Here is a 22930-nt window from a genome sequence, read left to right on the forward strand (position 1 = left end):
GGTATCTTACAGTACATACAAAAATACTCTGAAAATACATACGACTTCATTTACAAAACACTGAATCAACATATTACAAGAAGAATTACATGGTTATGGATTTTAATAAATGGAGCATGCGTTCATGAAACTTAAAAAATATTAAGAAATGCACTGAAAAAAGCAGTGTAAAAAAAGACAACTCATATATTTAAATAAAAATTACAAAGGTCCTGAGCCAATTAATGGTTGGTAACAATGTCATTCAAAAATGCCTTTAGGTTTCAATAAAATCCACTGCTCATTTCTGCATGCCTAGTCCACGGAGGAACTGTTTGAAGTTGTGGCGGTAAGTAATGGTCAGGAAGTATCATGCCAAGTTAATCGTACACTTCAAAAATACAAGTTTGCCATACTTAAAGGCATCTTACTGTTGATGCCGGAATGAGTTGCTCCTCAGTAAAAAATACCAGTCAACTAACAAGAAATGGCGTGAGATAGGATATGTAACAATTTCACCGTTCATATACTGACTTTCAGTATCCTGGTCATATTTTGATTCTTAATAAAGATGCATTTCAAAGGCCTCCATGGGAGGCAAAATATAGAGAATTTATGGTGCCCAACTCTTATGTAATCACTGGACTAATCCTCCCTGGTAACTATGCAACATTTGGATAGAAAGGCACAATAAAAATTTAAATATTCCGTGTGCCAATCTGAGAAAAAATAATTTAAATCAACAGAACAGACAATAAGTACATCTACACAAATGAGGAAAGCAGAGAAGATACCTCACATTCATTTATCTCAGGTTTCACAAAGTGGCTTCAATGATAAAGTAAATGTGTTAACATTTGGAAAATTACATTTTTTGTTTTGTTTTTTTTTGTTTTCAACTTTTTTAGTTCTATACAATGATTACAACATAAGACTTAAAAAAAAGAGGGGGGCGGTGTTCAGGACTTGTTTTATCAGTGTCCAGAGAGCCAAGAACTGGTTCCCACAACAGAGAAACAAGCATCGAAAGTTAAGGCAGTAAAACCTCCAACGCAAAGCCATAATATTGTAGATGATAATTTGATAGCAGGTGATCCTCAGAGAACTGTATGTAGCAATCAATGAGAGAATGCTACAGCATCTGCAGGTCAAAGTGTGAGAGTTCAAAAAACCACTTCAAGGTTGTTAGGCCGATGACTGTAACTTTCACCTTATTTTATGTATGACAGCCACCTCTATCTTAAAAAGAGTGGCTGCATCTATGCCACTAAATGATTGCATATTCACTTAAGTAAGGAGGCACTGCTTTTACCGATTTAGGGTGAGTCGAATGGAATTTTTGATGACACGGATGTTATTTGCTGGAACTGGAGATGATGAATCTGGTAGTTCTTTACTGGGCAGTCTCTGTTAGAAAGAAATACAATGTAGGAAAAACAAATACACATTATAAAGGTCCAACGAGTAAATCAGTCACAAAACTCTGAGTTTTTTTCCAAATGCTTTAAGTTCCTAAACACTCAAGTATGTGTTGAATATTTTTTCCCTATGTTCAAGTCCCCTTGTTTTGGGGACTTTTTTTTTTTTTTTAAACAGGTGAAAAGCAGAGGGATAGGGAAAGGGTAGAAGTGGGAGGACTGTATGAATAGGAAAGAGGACTTTGTTTAATCAATTGCCACTTCTAGACTGAGAAATGCATAAAGAACAAAGTCCTCCTCAGACTCAGGCAATGTTAAAGAGAAACAGCTGAAGAGCATGGTCACTAAACAGGAAATTCTTGGGGTGCAAGGTGAAAAAATGAGTGTGTGATACAGAGGAAAACTTGATATCCAGTTATAGCCTTCAATTAGTTTCTGTAATACATTCATGCAGAAGAATAACCCAACTTGTGAGATAATGAAGTTTTTAGGAAAACCAACTTTGTAGTCAGGGTAGGTAACTTCAGTGATGGTAAAATTCAGGGACATCTATATGAGGGCTTTTGAAGACACTAAAGGTTATTATATAATGAAGGCAAAGTCTAAGACTGAGAAACAAAGAAGCCTAAAATAACAGATAGTTGTCTGACAGAAACAGCATATCAGCTTCTTGTCAAGAGATGACTGCAAGAATTAATTCTCCTCGCATGTTACCTTAATTCTCCTCGCATGTTACCTTGGCTAAACAAATTATATCATACACACATCCATTCAAAAAAAAAGACATGAAAAATTTCAGATGTGCATAGAAGTAGAGAATAGGAAGGACAATGAAGACTTAAATGCCACCAGTGAAGACTCAGATGCCACAAAGAAGACTCAGACATTATTAAAATTTTGCCACATTTGTTTGGTTTATGCCCCTTACCCTTTATACTTGAAATCTTTTAAAGCAAAACCCAGACATGTCATTTCACACTTTAATATCATCTCAATTTTTTTTCCATTACCATACATAATATAATTATACACCTCTACTTTTTGTAACCCACTCTTATGTTAAAAGAAATTTTACAAATTCTACAACTAATAGAAAGTATGAGGATATTTTCTATTTTGCTTTAGAATTGCCAATACATCCTGGGGAACCTGGCAGGGTGACAGTTGACTGTGATGAGAAACACTTTATTATTTAATGGGGGGTGAAAAATAAGCCATTTTGTTTACTGTAACCTCTCAAATAAGGGCTTCTTCTGATTTACACAAGGCTGATTTTTTTGAGCACCTATAATATTATTAGCTTAAATGGTAATCCTTTGAAAATAAATTTTTAAATTGAGATTTAGGGGCTCTTTAGCTCATGTTTTAAAGGTACTTACTCTGTATACCAGTATATTTGGTTCCTCCAAAACATTAGTAACTATGGTCCCCAACTATCAAACCTAAATTTTGTCAGTAAGCAGTGGTGTACAACAAAAGACTATCAAGTGTTGGTAAGAAATTATTGTGCTGAGCACTAAACTGCTTCTTTAAAAATAAATGAAAACAAAGGTTGAACATAACCTGCATAAATCGTGAAGTCTTAAACGACTCCCTCTTTTCTAGACTTTTGAGGTACATACATTTAGGATCATACACTTTGTTTGCTATTTCCAACCCAACTTCCAACTATACTGCTGGTCTTTGAGGACAGGGACAAAATCTTACTACTCTTTTCCTCACCCCATGCTAGGCTCTTCTTAGTAAGCTTTTTGTACCTGCAGATTACCTATGAATTTTTAACTGTATATTTTATTACAAATAAGACTATCTATTACCTTTTTGCGTGATGTATCAATAGTTGGAATAGGCATACATTCTCCTCCAATGGCATCCTAAAAACAGAATTACATACAAGTGAAAACTTTCTTTCCTATATGCAAATGCTTATTTCTACATGAAATAAAACATAACCAAGAGTTGACAGATATAATCTGATCTACTTTTGAATATAGTACTCTTCCTGATACATGGCTCTTTAAAAGTAAATATTTTGAAGCACACTATTGATATACTTACCACTGATTTTCTTTTTCTGTCTTCAGCAGCACGTGATTCCTTAAACGGTGATTCAAGTCGAATAAACTAAAATATAAACATTAAAATGAGTTGCTATTATTACCTATAAAAACCACATAAATCTATATAAACTGAGAAACTAATTAGTGACCAGGCTAACATCAAAACTATTACGCAGGCTTCCCTGGTGGTGCAGTGGCTGGGAGTCTGCCTGCCAATGCAGGGGACACGGGTTCAAGCCCTGTTCCGGGAAGATCCCACATGCCGCGGAGCAACTGGGCCCGTGAACCACAACTACTGAGCCTGCGCATCTGGAGCCGGTGCTCCGCAGCAAGAGAGGCTGCGACAGTGAGAGGCCCGCGCACCGCGATTAAGAGTGGCCCCCACTCGCCACAACTAGAGAAAGCCCTTGAACAGAAACAAAGACCCAACACAGCCAAAAAAAAAAAACAAAACAAACAAAAAAACCTATTACGAACATGGTTTGATGAGGGAAGAGAATTTAAATTAGACAATTTAATTGCCACCCTTAATTTCTAAAGTTTTATCTTTTTGTTTAATCTATCCAGATGATAATGAATAAAACAGTTTTACCACCACCTACTGGAAGCAGAGGAGACCAACATTATAACACAATAAACATGATTATTTAGTTACCAATAATGCCTTTATGTAAGTCAAGGAGAAACGAAGATCATTCAAATTTTTAGACACATTAGTCATTTGAATTTTTAAATAATTAATTTTTATTTTTGGCTGCATTGGGTCTTCATTGCTGCACGCGAGCTTTTCTCTACTTGTGGCAAGTGGGGGCTACTCTTCTTTGTGGTGGGCAGGCTTATTGCTGTGGCTTCTCTTGTTGCATAGCATGGGCTCTAGGTGCACGGGCTTCAGTAGTTGTGGCACACGGGCTCAGTAGTTGTGGCTCACAGACTCTAGAGCGCAGGCTTAGTAGTTGTGGCCCATGGGTTTAGATGCTCCACAGCATGTGGGTTCTTCCCGGACCAGGGCTCGAACCCGTGTCCCCTGCATTGGCAGGTGGATTCTTAACCACTGCACCACCAGGGAAGCCCAGTAATTTGAATTTAAGATGAACAATTAGTATTATCCTATTAGGGTTTAGGTAAATACTCTTTTTAAACAGACAAATCCTAATGGAACACTAAGATACTGAAGAATTTGAGTTTCTTCAGCACTATTTTAAGTTTACTTTGAAAAACATCAACTACTGAATCACCACTGAAGTTGTAATTTTACCTTTTCTATGTCTTTCAACCTCTTAGAAGACCCATCTATGGATGGGGAGTGGGATCTTTTGGGGGTAACATTCTTAGTTATATTTGACATTCCATTTAGATGTGGCTGCCCCTGGGCAGGGTTGTGGGGTGTTGTGATTCTAGGAATGACATTTCGTCCTACTACCGTAGGAATGGTACACACAGCTGGAGGTGATACAGCTTTTACTGCAGAGTCAACTTCTGAAAAGGAAAAAAGAAAGATTTCAGTAATTAAATACAAATGTAGTAGTATCGTTACTAAAAAAAAGCGTAGATACCTACTTGCACCAATGACGGGAATAGACAGCCCTTGAGCTGGCGGGACAGTCAGTGGCTTTTCCACAACTACAGCAGCAGGCTCAGCATTATTCCTGTTAAAATATCATCATTAAATGATTTAAATAGTATGTATTTAAAACACTCTTATTTTAACATTTAAGATAATTTCTTTCAAGTACTCCTAACTTTTAACATTTCACTGAAGGAAGAGAAAAGGGTAGGGAAAGGAAGAGGACCCAGGGAGAGAATTAACAGAAAAAATTAAAGGAAAACCTGCACATTTCTGTGTACTTATCTACTCCCACATACTCATAAACCTATACCATGCCCCAGAGGATTACCACAAATTGTCAAATAATTCTAAATAAGAAACTGACTACTAACTGGCAAAATAAAATCTTTTTACAGTTAAAAAAAAAGTATTTAGCAAAGGTATAGAAAAGTTTACATTATCCTCAAATAAACTGAAGACTGAAAGGAAAATTTTGAAATACAGACCTTTCTGTCTCTGCTGAAGGAGGAATATCAGGCTTGGAAGGCTTGTTTGTAGACACTGGGGAATTAAAAGGTGTTCCATTATCAGTGTCTCTGGAGCTATCCAAACAATTGCTATCCAGAGATGATCTTTTGGATTGAGGTCCACTTGAACTTCGACTGACATCAGAAAGACTCTGCTGAAAGAGGGGAAAGCTTTTAGGATTTCAAAAAGTAAATGAGAAAAATGACTGGTTTCAATTCTGAAGTACATATAAAACAAATTATCTTTGGTGATTAATGAAGGTAAGATTTTAGTCCTAGATTGAACTGTCTGTACTTTCCCTCTTTCTTCTCAATAGGTTTGGGCGTTATAAAAATGCAAATTTGGTCCCAGGATCATTCGTCTGAGTTCCACTCAGATTGGAGAGTTACGAGTACAAACTCACCTTTTTCTTCTTCTGAAGTATCTCTGCGGGAAGGTAGTGATGAAGTTGTTTTTTTTTAACATGAGTTGCTTCAATTTTCATTCCCTCTTTTAGCATGTTTATATTGTTTGCCTGTCTGTACACTGTAACAGAGTCAGTATGTTAAAATGGGGAACTTCCTTCTGAACCAAGGGCTGTTTTCTTTTTCTGAAATACATACCTTTAATATCTCCACATCACTACACAAACACACATTCCTCTTACAGAACAAATACTTCCAAAACATTTTCACAATGTCACAACCCTATTCAAGTACTGACTAGTTTTCTCATGTCCAACTTCTAAGACTTCCCCATAATCAAATCTAACAAAATAAATGTATGGAAAAAAGGCTTTTTCCAAATCTTGTTTTCTGCTATTTTCCCCAAAGGCAATGTCTTCTCATAATTATTTGCCCAAGTCTGAGCTAATCCTAATACCAAATATCCAAGATGCAATTCAAGCTCTCCTCCTCCATGAAGCTTCTTTTTCTACACCAACCACAGATGTTAGACATGAGAAACCATCTAAAAGTACATCCTTATTATACAGGTGGGTAAATGAGGCTCAACAGCCTTGAATGCCTTGCCAAAATTGGAATACACGTAGCCCTAGGTCCCCAGTCTAGTGCTTTTCACTCCTTATAAGAAAATCATTTTTATTAACTACCATATAAATTATTTAATGTATGTTAATTGTGAATACCAAATTAGATTATAAGCTTACTCAAGACAGGGATGGGAGGTTTCTTTTGCACAGTAACTACTATGAAATGTAAATTATTTAATCTCTTGGGGCCTCAGTATCTCTATCTGAAGAAGAACATTTTATAAATCTATAATAAACAGAGCTTCCCAACCCCCTCATTTTGGAAAAATGAGTCCAAATTAGAATGGAAAAATTTATATCTATGTTTTCATTCCAGATTGCTTATAAAAGAATCACCAGGAGTGCTTGTTCAGTGTGCAGACTCCTGGCTCCACTCCCAGAGCATGTGATTCAGTGGTTCTAGGTGATGCACAGGAACCTGGATTTTCATGATAAATGTGAGTGCTAATTCAAAATAATTTAGAAAACTCAGATGAGCTAACCAAGAATATTAATAGTATGAATGTACACTATTCCAGATTATTAAGACAACTCCAAATTTATAACAGATATATTAAGATATTCCAGGGAGATATTCTTAGGGAGCTAGATGTGAAAGACCCTTTTCACTGATTCTGAAACATACTCAGCAAGCCTGTACTGAATGATATTTATTTCATGTAAAAAAAGTAAAAAGCAAGTCGCCTTTATGACTGTGATTACAAACACTGGCTGTGCACACTAAGAATCACCTATAGACTTTCTTTAGTCTTCTTTTTGTTTTAAAACAGTTAATACATTTACATGGCACAAAACTCAAAGGGGGGATTTCCCTGGTGGTTGAGCAGTTAAGACTCCACACTCCCAATGCAGGGGGCCTGGGTTCGATCCCTGGCCAGGGAACTAGATCCCACATGCATGCTGCAACTAAGATCCCGCATGCCGCAACTAAAGATCCTGCATGCGGCAACAAAGATCCCACGTGCTGCAACTAAGACCTGGCACAGCCAAATAAATTAAATAAGTATTTAAAACGACAACAACAAAAACTCAAAAGGGTTCAAGAGTATACAGTGAAGTTGCCTCACTCCTGTCCACTAGACACACCTGGTTCCTTGACCTAAAAGCAACCAGTTCTGCCAGTTTCTTTTTTAAAAAAACTATATATCCCTCCAGAGATAGTCTATGTATTTTTAAGCAAACATACATATATTCTTTCTTTACACTGGTCTGCAACCCCCCACCCCCCGCCCACGAACAGGTCTTGGAATTCGCTTCATCATGCCTTTACTTTTTTAACAGCAGAATTAATTTTCATGATATAGATGTTCCATCTTCATTTAACCAATTGCAGAACTTTAAAAAATATAGCCAGCCAGATCCTAGGCAGGTGATACTGCGTTACTGCCAAGGTTGAGCACCACAGCTCCATGATGACAAAGTCTTACCTGTATCAGTAAATGACTGTATATCATATGTCAAGTCTATATTAACACTTTCTGCATTTTCTACTCTCCGAAAAATTATTCCAAGGAACCACATTGATACGTAATTGTTGCTATAAAATAAAAAATTTAAGAATTTCCATTAATTTTTACAATTTTACAGATGCTATTTGGTAATTAAAACTTGGTCTATGTAAGCATAAATACAAATGTCAATGGTTTGGCCAAATTCTTAAAACTGACACCAAGAACACTGTTAAGTTATCCTGTGTTATTATACAAGAGAATTAAATGCTTCGAAAATGACTTACTAAATATATATTTAAAGATGCTCCAAATATTGTGATGGAGTTTTTTGTTGGGGTTTGTGGGCTACCAACATAGCATGTACTTAGTTTTAATGCATGACAACGCGTGATCAAGTATACAATGTATTATCCTCCATCAATGCCTGTTAAATAGCATCTCACAACTGATCTTAAACCATGCATATTTCGGATACCATTATTTTAAAAATATGATATTAAAAAATAATTAACTTACTCTTTATGATGTTCCTTATTTCCTGGGAATGATTGGGGATTTACATGGGCAAGAGTAATAAATTCATTCCGTTCCAAATTTCCAACAAGTACACGTATTTTAGATTCTACTAATCCAACCCTAAAATAAAGTGACAAGATTTTTCCATATTAAATGTGGAAGCTACATCCAAGTAAACCAAACAGCATAGTAGCTATGATGCTTTACAGGGTTCATGAAAAAAATTCAGTCCAATATTTTAGGGACTGTTTAAAATACCATTCAAGTAAATGAGAAGTTACTTAGTGAATTTCTGTTTCCTCCCCTTTCTTTTTCAAGAACAACTGATCTATTTAATGCATTCCTGATCTAAAATACCCTGCCTTTTAAGACCATAAAATAGTCATGATTGGAGCATGAACAAAAACTGTTCGTTAACCTGGTTCTAACTCTTTTTCTACTTTCAAATCTTATGCCTAAACCCTAAGGCTAACATATATTTAAATAATGTTAACAAAAAGAGCTAATAACTAGCACTTAATTCATGAAATAAACATGCTCTAATCTTTACAAAATTGATACTAGATATTAAATTTTAAAAAGAATTCACTAAAATCAGATCAGATACTACTAAAATATAGAAAGTTTCATCAGGGACTTCCCTGGTGGCACAGTGGTTAAGAACCTGCCTGCCAATGCAGGGGACATTGGTTCGATCCCTGGTCCGGGAAGATCCCACATGCCGTGGAGCAACTAAGCCCGCACACCACAACTACTGAGCCTGTGCTCCAGAGCCCGCGAGCCACAACTACTGAGCCCGCGTGCTGCAACTACTGAAGCAAGTGCACCTAGAGCCTGTACTCTGCAACAAAAGAAGCCACCACAATGAGAAGCCTGCGCACCGCAATGAAGAGTAGCCCCCACTCGCCGCAACTAGAGAAAGCCCGTGCAGAGCAATGAAGACCCAACGCAGCCAAAAATAAATAAAAAATAAAATAAATTTATTTTAAAAAAAAACTTCATCAGATACCTGCAACTTTACTTTCTACCTCACTTAAATGTGACTACTGTCACTTATTTTATTAACTTATTAATGATTTTATGAATTACAAAGAATAACTACAAGAACATTTTCACATTTTCAAACGCTTGAAAAAGCTTACACATTATAATTATGTGTTCTTCAACAGCAGATATACAAAACACTTAGTTACTCCTCTGTGTTATCTAAATGAGATGTTGGCAAACTTTTTCAGTAAAGGGCCAGAGTAAATATTTTAGGCTTTGTGGGCCATATGTTTCTGTCACAACTATTCAACTCTGCCATGCAGCAGGAAAGCAGCCATAGACAATACATAAATGAATGTGACTGTGTTCCAATAAAACTTTATTTATAAAAATAAGTAGCAGACTGGATTTGCACTATACCATAGTTTTCTGACCCCTAATCTAGACAAATAAAATGTTTTAGTGAAAGGATTCTTTTCAGGGTCTCTTTAAATTTTTTTCTTGTTTGTTTTTTCATTCGTTCATTCATTCATTCATTCATTTTGGCCGACCAGGGATTTGAACCTGTGCCCTTGGCAGTGAAAGCATGAAGTCCTAACCACTGGATCACCAGGGAATTCCCAAGGTCTCTTTAATTGTCAATGAAATAAGCATTAAACCCTTGAAGCAAAAACAGGACAGTAATAGGTTTTCCTTTACCAAAAAGCAGAACTGAGGAAAGCACAACCATCTTTGGTGGTCTAACAGTTTCTGCCTGATGGAGCTAGTGAAGTCAATACACTGGAGGCAGAAGGAATCAGTTCAGATGCGCCAGAAAGAATGTACTAGTCCTTGACCAAAAATATCTCCTATCCGTTGACAGAAGCTTAAGATTCTGAAACCTTTCATGCCACCACCATCTCCTAAATTAAAAGAATATATGGGCTCATACAACTCAATATCAAAAAAAAACAAACAAACCAATCAAAAAATGGGCAGAAGACCTGAACAGACGTTTTTCAAAAGAAGACATACAGATGGCTAACAGGCATATGAAAAGATGCTTAAAGTCACTACTCATCAGGGAAAATGCAAATCAAAACAACGAGACGTCACCTCATACCTATCAGAATGGCTGTCATCAAAAAGTACACAAATAACAAATGTTGGGGAAGATGTGGAAAAAAGGGAACCCTTGTGCACTGTTGGGGGGAATGTAAATGGGCACAGCCACTATGGAAAATAGTACGGAGGTTCCTTAAAAAACTAAAAACAGAACTACCATATGATCCAGTAATTCCACCCCTGGGTATATATCCGGAAAAAATGAAAACGCTAATTCAAAAAGATATGCGCACCCCAATGTTCATAGCAGCACTGTTTATAATAGCCAAGACATGGAAGCAACTGAAGTGCCCATCAACAGGTGAATGTATAAAGTTGTGGTGTATGTGCAAAATGGAATACTACTTAGCCGTAAAAAGAATGAAATTCTGACATTTGCAGTAATGTGGATGGACCTGGAGAATACTATGCTTAGTGAAATAAGTCAGACAGAGAAAGACAAATACTGTATTATATCACTTATATGTGGAATCTGAAAAATAATACAAATGAATGTATAAGCAAAACAGAAACAAACCCACAGATAACAGAAAACAAACAAGTGGTTACCAAAGGGGAGAGGGAAAAGAGGAGGGACGAATTAGTAGTATGGGATTAACAGATTTAACTATGTATAAAATAGATAAGCAACAAGGATATGTTGTAGAGCACAGGGGATTAAAGCCATTATCTCGTAATAACTTTTAATGGGGTACAATTTGCAAAAATAATGAATCATTATGCTGTACACTTGAAATTAATATAATACTGTAAATCAACTATACTTCAAAATACATATATGTGTATATATAGTCTAGGGGTATGTGTGTGTGTATATATATATATGGCAATAGGCTAGGTATCAGAATCATGCAAACTGCCTCAAAATTTTGCTTAAATCTGACTCTGAGAAGTGACAAAAGGCAAAAATCTGTACATATATTCTTATCTCATGTCACTTCCAATTCTGAAACATTAATTTGATGGCATTTCTTAAACACTGATGCTTCATGGTCAAGTACAACAGTCATCAATAAGATTTAATAATTTTGAAAATAGAGAAAGTGTTTTAGAAATGATAAAGCACCCTATAAATATGTTATCATAACACAGTACGTAGAGAACTTGAAATGTCTTACCACTCTAGATGATTTTCTTCTGTTGATGCACTGGCAGTCAATACTATATAATGTCTGTGAAGAATTTTCAGCAATAATCGGGGGGAAAAAAGCCAGAGAAACATTGTTAGGGTCTGACTTTCCATTATTACTTTTTCTTTTTTACTCTTTACTCTTTCTTTATTACTCCTTCTCCCTCCCAATGAACAAAACAGCTAATACAGGCACACATTTATGAAAATTAAAACATGCTCTGATTTTCACAAAATTAATTCTAGACCTTCTAATTAAAAACAATTCACTAAACCCCAAAACCCACAAATACTGGGTTAGACACTACTAGAATATAGAGACTTTCTCATCACCTAGGGTTTCTGCTAACCTATTCTTTACCTCACTTAAAATATAAGTGACGTCACCTATTGTGTATTAACTTTATAAGTTTAACATTCTTCTTCCTTAAATACACACATACAAAATGCAAAATTTCAAATACCTATACTTTTGGAAAAAATTTGGTGGCTCAAGGAGTTTGGACCAATCTGATTTCCCTTGAAGAATTTCATCTGTGACTGCGAGACCTAAAGAAAGAGAGACAGACAGTGATTTTGAAAACTGACCATCGTATTATCACCTCCTGTGTGACCCTACCCCCAAAGTTCTAACCCCACCAAATCCCTGAGTAAAAAAAAGTGTAGACTTATTACGCTCTTTCTTAGAACATAAAAGTCAATTTCAACCAGACTGGGGTGGCTCTATTTTTGGCCTTCATATTATCATATATTTTGCAAAACCAAGTACTTAAAAAATACACATTTGAAAGAACTTTTAGAAATAATAGGCATAACTGCAATAGAGAATAAAACTGTTGTCGATCAAAAACTCGCGGGAACATGTAAAGGGTAATAGGGCTGACAGGTTTACCTTGTTTAAATTCTTCTACCATTACTGTTCGAGTTGATGTGGACACATTATACGTAGAATTCTGTTGTGGGTAGGCAGGGGTGATTATGGGCATGAGATGATACCTATCTGATGGATTTACCTGTGAAATTAGAAGCAGAATAATTGATCTATTCTCCTATTTCAGTTGTCCTCACTTCATTTCCCCAAAAGTCTGAAGAATATGAAATATAAATTTAACACTACATCTCCTCAGTTCTAAGAAGTACATTTCCCCTCCCCAACTTCAGTTATTTCTGAAGTCAGATGTGTCTGATAATCAAAGTTAAAGAAAACTCTGCAGAAGTTTATTTCTCCCCCGAAAAGCTGTTAAATGGATGATGCAGCTTATAAACAGTGGTCTTTTAGAACCAAGGAAATATAATATCATTAAGTGCAAAAAGCATTATCTGGTCCAATGGTTCTCCATCCTCTTTCTGCACCTATTCAACAGATGACTTCCCCTTGGTTACTCAGAGGAATGAGTACTCACTTTAAAAGCACATTAAAATGCAAGGTGAGTGAGAGTTACGCTATCTTGGAACCATGAATCTGCTTTAAACTGTACTGCAAAGTACATCCTTTATATACTTCAGTACTTTATTATTAGTAACTAATTACTTGTAAGACAGTTTTTAACAATAGATTATAACATCTTGGTTGATATACCCACTCAAGTCTTATATGGGTGATTTTTAATGACATAACATTTGGATGGGAATTGGAGATACAAATCATCTGCACCGAAAAAACACAGTAGAGGGAGGGAAAGGACTATAGTTACACAGAAGGAAGATGAACAGGAACAAGAGGAATTATCCTTAACTAGATTGCACTTTACAGAATCATCCTATTCCTAAAAGGTTTTAATGAAATGCCGTAATAAGTCACATACCCGAGGATCCCAAACTGGCAAGTTCAAATTGCTTTCTTCCGGTTGCTTTAGCAGCACAGGATTTGGCCATTCCCTAACATGAAATAAGCAAATAAACTCACATAAGACCTCATTTCAGGAACTATATGAAATGTTAAAATCATTAGATGCTGCTCCAACTTTCACACAGCAAATGTTTTGGATATTTGGTATTGAAAAAAAAAAAAAGAAACTGACAAAGGAAGGGAGTATACAAAGGAAAAAGCTGCTTATTTTAAAGCAGTGTTCTCTGAAAGGGCAAATACTACTTTGCCCATTAGCTGTAACTAATTTAAACCTGAATTTTTTCTTTCCTTCTCATTTGCTTTCATGGACTTAACTCTGATAATTTAATAACAGCAACAGCTAACACTTACTGAGAATACTCCTAATAAATTGTGTGAAGCAGCTATAGTTATCATCTTTAGTTTACATATGAGGAGATCTTAACCTCTATATAGTTAGTAATTAGCAAAGACTACTCTCATAAGCTAAAGGCCCACATTCACAGTCCCCCTAGAAGAAAGCAACATCTGGGGTCCCATCATTACCTCAATTTTGACGTTTTTAAATTTAACTTAAAAAAGGAATGTAAGATGACAAAAAGTGTAAGCATAGCTCTTAAATTTGCAAACAAATTTACATATAGGCAGAGGTTAGTAAGTAGTGAAAATATGCATATGAATACTTACCACTTGGAAAAAACTAAGAAGAACTTATGAACTAAAGTGGAAGCTGCTGCATTTGGATATAATTGGCAAGTTCTTGCAACTAGCATTGCCCAGGAGACACCACCAAGGAATCCCAACATGTTGGAATAAATACCACGTCCTAGAAAATTAATACAGTTGTTAATTATTGTTAGGACCTACTATCCATGACATTCAAGTGTAAGGAACAGTATAACTTCCCTCCTAAGATTTGCTTAGAACTTTTCTCCCTTATAGAAACATTAAAATCAACACACAGACCTTCATGTTAGGCTCACATTCTTATCAATAAACCCTAAGCTGCTCATCTTACCCCCTACTTTGCCCTCCAATACAGACATCTCAGTTCCCTGCCTCAGTTCTGACTGTCCAACTGGGCTCTACTGATATGACATTGGAATTTCCCACCTTTCAATATCTGTGGTTGAGAGAGAAATGAAAGGGAGGAGGAAAGATATTCAGAGGGTCCACAAGTAGGGAAGAAAAACTTTTCAACAGTACACTAGTTCCCCCTTATCTGTGGAGGAAACGTTCCAAGACCTCCAGTGGATGCCTGAAACATGGGATGGTACTGATATTTATGATAAAGTTTAATTTATAAATTAGGCACAGTAAGAAATTAACAACAATTATTAAAATAGAACAATTATAACAATGTACTATAATAAAAGTTATGTGAATATGGCCTCTTTTTGTCTCAAAATATCTTATTGTACACATTTAATGCCTTTTCCATCTTAACTGAGTACTTATCACTGTGGTTATAATGTTTTAAAAATTAATTAATTAATTTATTTATTTTTGGCCGTGTTGGGTCTTTGGGGCTTTCTCTAGTTGCAGTGAGTGGGGGCTACTCTTTGTTGCGGTGCACGCTTCTCATCGCGGTGGCTTCTCGTCGCGGAGCATGGGCTCTAGGCGCATGGGCTTCAGTAGTTGTGGCACGCAGGCTCAGTAGTTGTGGCACATGGGCTTGCTCTGTGGCATGTGGGATCTTCCTGGATCAGGGCTTGAACCCGTGTCCCCTGCACTGGCAGGCAGATTCTTGACCACTGCACCACCAGGGAAGTCCCATGGCCATAACTTTCGCAGTTTCACAGAGGTGAGACAGCAAAACTAGCACGTATTTCTTTTTCTTCCTTTACAATTTCATGATAGAAGATCCGTTCTTATGTAGATCTTAGCAACCTCGACCTATGGTTTTTTTCCTTCCTTAAGTTGATAATTTTCACCTTTTCACTTAAAGGAAGCACTTTACAGGCTTCTCTTTGGCAAATCCAAGTTGCCAGCATCACTACTCTTGCACTTTGGGCCCATTAACAAGTTAAATAAGGGTTACTTGAACACAAGTACTGCAATACCATCTCTGTCCCAGGCAGGACAGCGAGAGATTTCATCACACTACTCAGAACAGCATGCAATTTAAAATTTATGAATTGTTTATTTCTGAAATTTTCCATTTATTATTTTCAGACTGCAGTTGACTGCAGGTAATTGAAACTGCAGAAAGCAAAATGGCAGATAAGGGGGGACTACCCTAATCATGTTCTTGGGCATTTAAAAATTCAACTGTAAAGTTGGGGACTGACTTCAGTATTGTGCAAAAATTTGTATATCTCTCCATAAAGTACAATACACCATCGATATTACTCATTTTCTTGAATGATTGTTTCTTTTTTTTGAATGACTGTTTCTTACAGCAATCTATAAAGAAGCATTACCATATTTCATCAAAACTAAGATGTCCTCAGTTATTATATAATATAGATGATTTTATGTCCCATTAAGAGAAAAAAATACAAAATATCATTTCAGTTATGTTAAATGTGAAAAACATGCATCTAATAATTGACAAAACATGGTATTTAATCTATAAGGAAAAACAAATTGTTCATGATACCCCTTTACTGCAGATTACTTTACCCTGACTACAAAATATAATTGAGCCCAAGGACAAATTCTACTTGCTTAAGGTCTTTTTAGATGTGTACTGTCCTATATGGTAGCCACAAGTTACATGTGCCTATATATAGTATTTTTTTGGTAACTTTATTGAGCTTTATTGAGCTATCATTCACATACCATAAGATTCATCAATTAAGTATAAAATTCAATGGGTTTTATTCTATTCACAGAGTTGTGCAATCATTACTTTAATCAACTCTGGAACATTTTCATCACCCCAAAAAGAAAACTTTTAACAGTCACACACCTCTTATTTCCCCCAAGTCTTCCCAGACCTAGGCAACCACTAAATCCACTTTCTACCTCTATAGATATGCCTACTCTGAACATTTCACATAAATGGAATTATACAATATGCAGACTGGCTTCTTTCACTTAACATAATGGTTTCAATGTTCATCTATGTTGTAACATGTATCAATATTTCACTCCTTTTAACTGCCATATAATATTCCACATTATGAATATACCACATTTTGTGGTCGTTTCCACTTTGACATTATTAATAATGCTATGAACATCTGTGTAAAAGTTTTTGTGAGGACCTATGTTTTCACTTCTTTTAGATATTTTTTAATTTTAAATTTAATTAAAATTAAATAAAATTTAAGTTCAGTTCCTCAGGTGAACATTTCAAGTGCTCAACGGCCATATAGTTACTGTATTGGACAGCACAGATATGAAATACTTCCATCATCACAGAAGGTTTGATTGGAAAGCACTGTTTCAGATTGTAAAACCTGGTGCCAGAAGTGCAGCACAGCTTAAATGTAGTTACAAATAATACAAAATGTGCTGTGCCAGCTCAGGGCTGGGTCTTTTATGAACCACATCCTATATATATATAAACTAGTACAGTTCAAGGCTTTATTAGAAGAGTGTTGGAAGGTAAAAACAAAAGGTTAAAACTATCACAGTAGGTTCTTCATTTAATACATTTACTGAACACCTGCTATACACCAGCCTCTCTGCTGGTAATGGGGAGACAGAGATGATGAGATGGTCCTGTCCATAGACAGCTCGAACACAAGTAAGGGTTTTACTCTTCAAGTTCTAACTCATTCTGACTCCCTGGCTGCAACCCAAGATGTAAAGTCAGGGGCTTTTAGTTTTCACCCATGGGAGAAGAAGGTAAAGTCACACATCAGAGCACTGGTAAGCATCACACGTGAAAAAGAAATAGCTTCTCCAAAGCTTACTGCACCTCAATCCCCCAAGGTATCAACAGGTTCAGGAATTCCCATATATGCTTCTACCATGAGCAACTGAAAATTATAATTTTATAATGCAAACGTAAAATAAAAGACTTGGGATACTTACGTTTTGCCCATAGTTTGACTGCTCTTAGGGTGAGTCTGAAAGTTTCTTTATTTGGCACTAAATGCAAAATTTCATCAGTAACTCTACACCCTGAAAAACATAAAGCATTCATTTTTCATTATGCAACAAATTCCAGTTAATTCAAATGTCCTTCTAACTTTGACTCTCAAATGCTAAAAATATCAAAGATACTAAAATATGAGGTTTAATTTCTTTATGTACTTTAAATGTAGCTCTTATATAAGAGAAATCACTTTGCTTATAAAGAATTAAAAAGCACATGGGTTATACAATCCAATATTAAAATAAGAGATGAGTCTGAATATCTTTTTAGCTTTTTTCCACCTTTGGCTTTACTGTTAATCAAATGCCTCCAACTTATAAAACTGTTATTGCTTTAATGCAAACCTTATCCACAAATACTGTGATTTACTGTTGCACTCTGGAAATACAGCAAAATGCAATGATTAAGTTAAACAAAATATTGGGTTGGCCAAAAAATTCATTTGGGTTTTTCCATAGCAGCTTATGGAAAAACCTGAATGAACTTTTTGGCCAATCCAATATAAACCAGTGGTTCACAAAGTGTGGTCAGTGGACTGCTGGGAATCTATTAGGGCAAATCTATTTCTATAATATTAATGCTTTCTTTGCCTATTTCACTGTGTTAACATTTGCACTCATGGTGCCAAACCAGTGGTGGGTAAAACTGCTGGTATCTTAGCAGTGAATCAAAGCCATGGCAACAAACTGAAATAGTAGACAATATTATCTTCACCACAAATTTGCAGTTAGAAAACAGGAAAGGAACGTGTGTGATGTTTGAACATTTTCAAGGTAAGCTGAACTATCTGTTTTTTTCAAGGAACACCAGTTTTACTTGAAAGAATGATTGACAAGACAACTACAATTATTCATACTTGGGTATTTAGCAGACAGTTCCTAAAAAATGAACAAAGTGAGCTCCTCACTTCTAGGAAAACAAATGACAAAATTTGTTACCAATAATAAAACTTGAAGTTTCAAGTAAAAATTAGAATTTTGGACAACTGGTATCTGCTAGTGTGAGCTTGACAGCTTTCCAAGACTTAGACTTTTCTAATGAGATTGGTGGTGACATTAATGAATGTGATTTTTTAGAAAATTATTTTATAATGAAATGTGTGTTAACATTTAGATGATCCAAATAACTTTGTGAGCTAGTATTTTCTAAATGACTAAGGCATGACAGGACAAAATCATGCATGGGTAAAAGATCCATTCAAAGAATAAGACAGACCAATAGATTTTAATGCAACAGAGTACAAAAAGTTAACTGATACAGTTTTAGGTTTGATATTCTAATTAACACTTTAAAAAGATAACTTTTATTCAGCAAAAAAGGGAACAAACTACTGATATATGCTACAAACATGGATAAACCTCACAAACATTATGCTAAGTGAAAGAAGCCAGACACAAAAGACCACATATTACATGACCCCATTTGTATGAAATGGCAAATCTATAGAGATAGAAAGTAGATTAGTGGTTGCCTGGGACTGGAGGTTAGAAAAAGGAATGATTGCAAATGGGTATGAGGGATCGTTTGAGAATGACGAAAATGTTCTAAAATCAGATTGTGGTGCACAACTCTGTGAATATACTAAGACTACTGAATTGTACACCTAAAAAGGATGGATTTTATGGTATGCAATTACTCCTCAATAAAGCTGTTGAAAAGAAAAAGGAAATTGGGCCTCCCTGGTGGTCCAGTGGTTAAGAATCCACCTGCCAATGCAAGGGACATGGGTTTGAGCCCTGGTCCGGGAAGATCCCACATGCCGCAGAGCAACTAAGCCTGTGCGCCACAACTACTGAGCCTGTGAGCCACAACTACTGAACCCGCGTGCCACAACTACTGAAGCCCATGCGCCTAGAGCCTGTGCTCTGCAACAAGAGAAGCCACCGCAATAAGAAGCCCGTGTACCGCAATGAAGAGTAGCCCCCGCTCGCCACAACCAGAGAAAAGCCCGCGCGCAGCAATGAAGACCCAACACAGCGAAAAATAAATAAAATTTTAAAAGAAAAATAAATAAATAAATAAATAAAAAGAGGCTTCCACCAGAAAGAAGATTATTTAAAAAAAAAAAAAAAAAGGAAATTGTCATCAGTCAAGTTTTGGTGTAGTATTAAAGAATACCCACAATTATCAGAAAAGGCTATGAAAATGCTTCCTTTTCCAATTACATATCTTTAAGAGGCCAGACTTCTTCCTATACTTCAATCAAAACAAAATTTTACAAGAGATTGGCTGCAAAAGCAGATATGAGAATCTAGCTGTGTTCTATTAAGTCAAATATTAAAGAGTTGCAAAAATGCAAAAAAATAAAAAAGCCATTCTCACACAAAAATATATTTATATTCACTTATAATGGGTTTACTATTGTTATTTTAAAATGAACTAATAATTAAACACCTTAAAAATTTCTCAGTTTTTATTTCTAATATGATAAATATAACTCACATAAACAGAAGATCTTGGGGGGGGTTGTCCTCAAAAAATGTTTAGAGTATAAAAGGGTCCTGAGACCAGTAAGTTTGAGGACCACTGCTATAAACATAAACATTTCAAGTAAATTTGTGTTTTAAGATGCTTAAATGTGATCAGATTACTTGTATAAAGAAAATTACATCATTTTTAACTGAGTTTGTCTAATTCTTAAAACGTCTATTAATAGTTTTGCAAAAAGATCTCTATTCGTCTAATTGTTTTCAAGTAGGTATCTGAGATTTCTCTTTAGAAGCTTACCATTTAGGCTGCGAATACACCTTATATCAAGGCTTCTCAGTCGAGAGTCGTCTCTTAGATCTAAATTATCTGATATGGTTTGTATTGACAGTCTTGCAAAGACTAGATCAATCTTTGGAAAGATGAAAAAAAAAAGAGAGAGAGAGAGAGAGAAATATTACTTTTTCTCCTTTTAGTCCATTCTTCCCCCTTCCCACCTCAAAAATGTAAAAAGTTCTAATTATTAGTTTGGGAAGTTCTACCAAAACTTCCAAAGACCTATGCAGGTAATATCACATTGGAAAATCACTGCAAAGTTTTGGGAGAATAATTTTCAAATTAAGAGAAAGCATTTTAATTTTGCCAATCATTAAAAAAAATCAAAACCTTGTAAGTGAATTTCTAGTTAAGATGGCAGATCCAACACATTTACATTCACTCCCTCTTGAAACCCCACTAAAATACCAGCAAAATTTTGTTTTGTTTTTTTGTTTTAGTTTTATTTTGTTTTTAAAGGCATAACCCACTAAGTCAAAGAGAACAGAAGGAGACAACGGTAAAAACCATGAAATCTGGAAAGCAGATGGACAAATGGTAACAGACTCAGCAGATCTAAGGAAGCAGAGATAAAACATATTTTATCTGGGAAATAAGGACAGGAGGCTGTAAATAAGTTCTTAAATAAAAAGGAACATTTAGAGAATAAAAAAGTATTCTTAGAAATTAAAAATATGATGGCAGGGCTTCCCTGGTGGCGCAGTGGTTGAGAGTCCACCTGCCGATGCAGGGGACACGGGTTCGTGCCCCGGTCCGGGAAGATCCCGCATGCCGCAGAGCAGCTGGGCCCGTGAGCCATGGCCGCTGAGTCTGTGCGTCCGGAGCCTGTGCTCCGCAACGGGAGAGGCCACAACAGTGAGAGGCCCGCGTACCGCAAAAATAAATAAATAAAAATTAATTTAAAAAAATATGATGGCAGAAATGGAAAACAAGAGAACATTTAGAAGATGAGAAAACCCCAAAAAAGCAGAACAAAAATATGAAGATGTAGTTATAAGTGGGAAGGAAGAAGTAAAACAAAAAAAACCCAAAAAAACACGACAGTCCTGGGGGTCCAACATACAAATGTTAGGAGTTCCAGAAAGAGGACAGAAAACAAAGGCGGGCAACACAATTGAATTCAATACAATTTCCAAGAACTGAAGGACAGGTATTTCCAAACTGAAAGAACTACTTGAGTGCCTTAGCACATTTGGTTGAAAAGACACATACCAAAACAAAGTGTATTACCATAAATTTTACAACTATGAAGACCAGGGAAAAAAGAAGAAAAAAGAAGAAAATCACACAAGTGGCCAAAAAGGCAAAATAGGTCACATAAAAACGATGAGTAACCAAATTGGCCTCACACTCCTCAACAGAGTGTGGAAGCTAGAAGACAATGAAGCAAGGCCTTCAAAATTCTGAGAAACATTACTTCCCACCTAGAAGTCTATGCTTAGCCAAACTATCAATTTGGTGTGAGAACAAAATAAAGATATTTGTAAACATTCAAGATCTCAAAAATATGTGCTCTTTTTCAGGAAGCTGGTGGATGAGTGCCACTAAAATGAAAGTAAGTCAAGAAAGAAGAAAACTCAAGAGAGAAGCAAAAGGAAATCCCAGGATGAGAGAAGAAAGGTGTCAGAATGACGGCTGTATATCAGTCATGGAGAACAATCAGTGTGGATTAGAAGAAGTGAGAAGAATCAGTGAGATATTTTTTCAAGACGATAATGACAGGACACCTGAGAAATCCAAATCTATTTAGCGGAGATTCAGACAACTAGGAGAGACTGAATTTGAATTAGTCAAAGTATAAACATCAAGCAAATAAAACCCAAAACATTAACTCCCAAGAAAACAAAAGACACACAGCAAAGAATGGTAACCTAGTACGTTTTGTGCTCAGTTTTGAACATTATTTATAAGACCATAATAATATAAACACTGAATACTGCTCCAACTAAAACTATAATAATATAATTATTTTAGGAGATTATGGGAATGAGAAGGATGTGTATAAACATCTTGGGGGTAGGGATGGAGGCTGGTTCCTTTTCCATGGTGAGGAAGGACTCACCATGACTAGAGTATTTGATTCCTTAAAATTTGTGCCTGTATAAGTCTGATTTTTAAACTATAAAACAAACAAACAAACAAACCCATATAGGTTAAATAATTCAATTATAAAGTCAGAAAAATATTTAACACTTACTTCAATTCCATCAAATTCAAATTTTATAACAGGCACAAAGGCATCTTCTACAGCCTACAATAAAAGAAAACAATTATAACAAATAAGGTGTAATCCTTTATCCTTCCCAAATGCCAATAACATGAATACTTTTTCTCCCAATTTTTATTTTAACTCAGTAGGAAAACTGAAAATTTTCTTAGTTTCTCATTCTACCTAAGCAAGCACTTCTACTTTGTGACTGTGTTATTTAAGATACGCAAAATGTCCATGACAGTAGTTACCTAACATATTATCCTTCTAAAAATATTCATCAGAAACTGGCAGGCAGAACTGCTATCATCTGGGTATTTACTATTTGTTG

General features: G+C 35.8%; 1 protein-coding gene across 1 annotated transcript in view; it reads right to left on the reverse strand.

Annotated features, from left to right (window-relative positions):
* Positions 1 to 232: 232 nt before the first annotated feature.
* PAPOLG (poly(A) polymerase gamma) overlaps positions 233 to 22930 on the reverse strand; it is a 32585-nt gene continuing 9887 nt past the window's right edge. Inside the window, 19 exon segments of the mRNA XM_022597354.3 lie at positions 233 to 936; positions 939 to 1120; positions 1292 to 1386; positions 3215 to 3271; positions 3456 to 3521; positions 4713 to 4933; positions 5015 to 5103; positions 5510 to 5685; positions 5935 to 6056; positions 7989 to 8098; positions 8529 to 8648; positions 11738 to 11791; positions 12213 to 12297; positions 12641 to 12761; positions 13554 to 13626; positions 14264 to 14402; positions 17564 to 17653; positions 20355 to 20466; positions 22588 to 22641. Of these exon segments, the coding sequence (XP_022453062.2) occupies positions 890 to 936; positions 939 to 1120; positions 1292 to 1386; positions 3215 to 3271; positions 3456 to 3521; positions 4713 to 4933; positions 5015 to 5103; positions 5510 to 5685; positions 5935 to 6056; positions 7989 to 8098; positions 8529 to 8648; positions 11738 to 11791; positions 12213 to 12297; positions 12641 to 12761; positions 13554 to 13626; positions 14264 to 14402; positions 17564 to 17653; positions 20355 to 20466; positions 22588 to 22641 (2013 nt within the window). The 3' untranslated portion in view covers positions 233 to 889.

The sequence above is a fragment of the Delphinapterus leucas genome, chromosome 13 (assembly GCF_059928025.1).
Source record: "Delphinapterus leucas isolate spDelLeu-1000000601 "Yukka" chromosome 13, BTC_Dleu_Yukka2, whole genome shotgun sequence".
Lineage (NCBI taxonomy): Eukaryota > Metazoa > Chordata > Mammalia > Artiodactyla > Monodontidae > Delphinapterus > Delphinapterus leucas.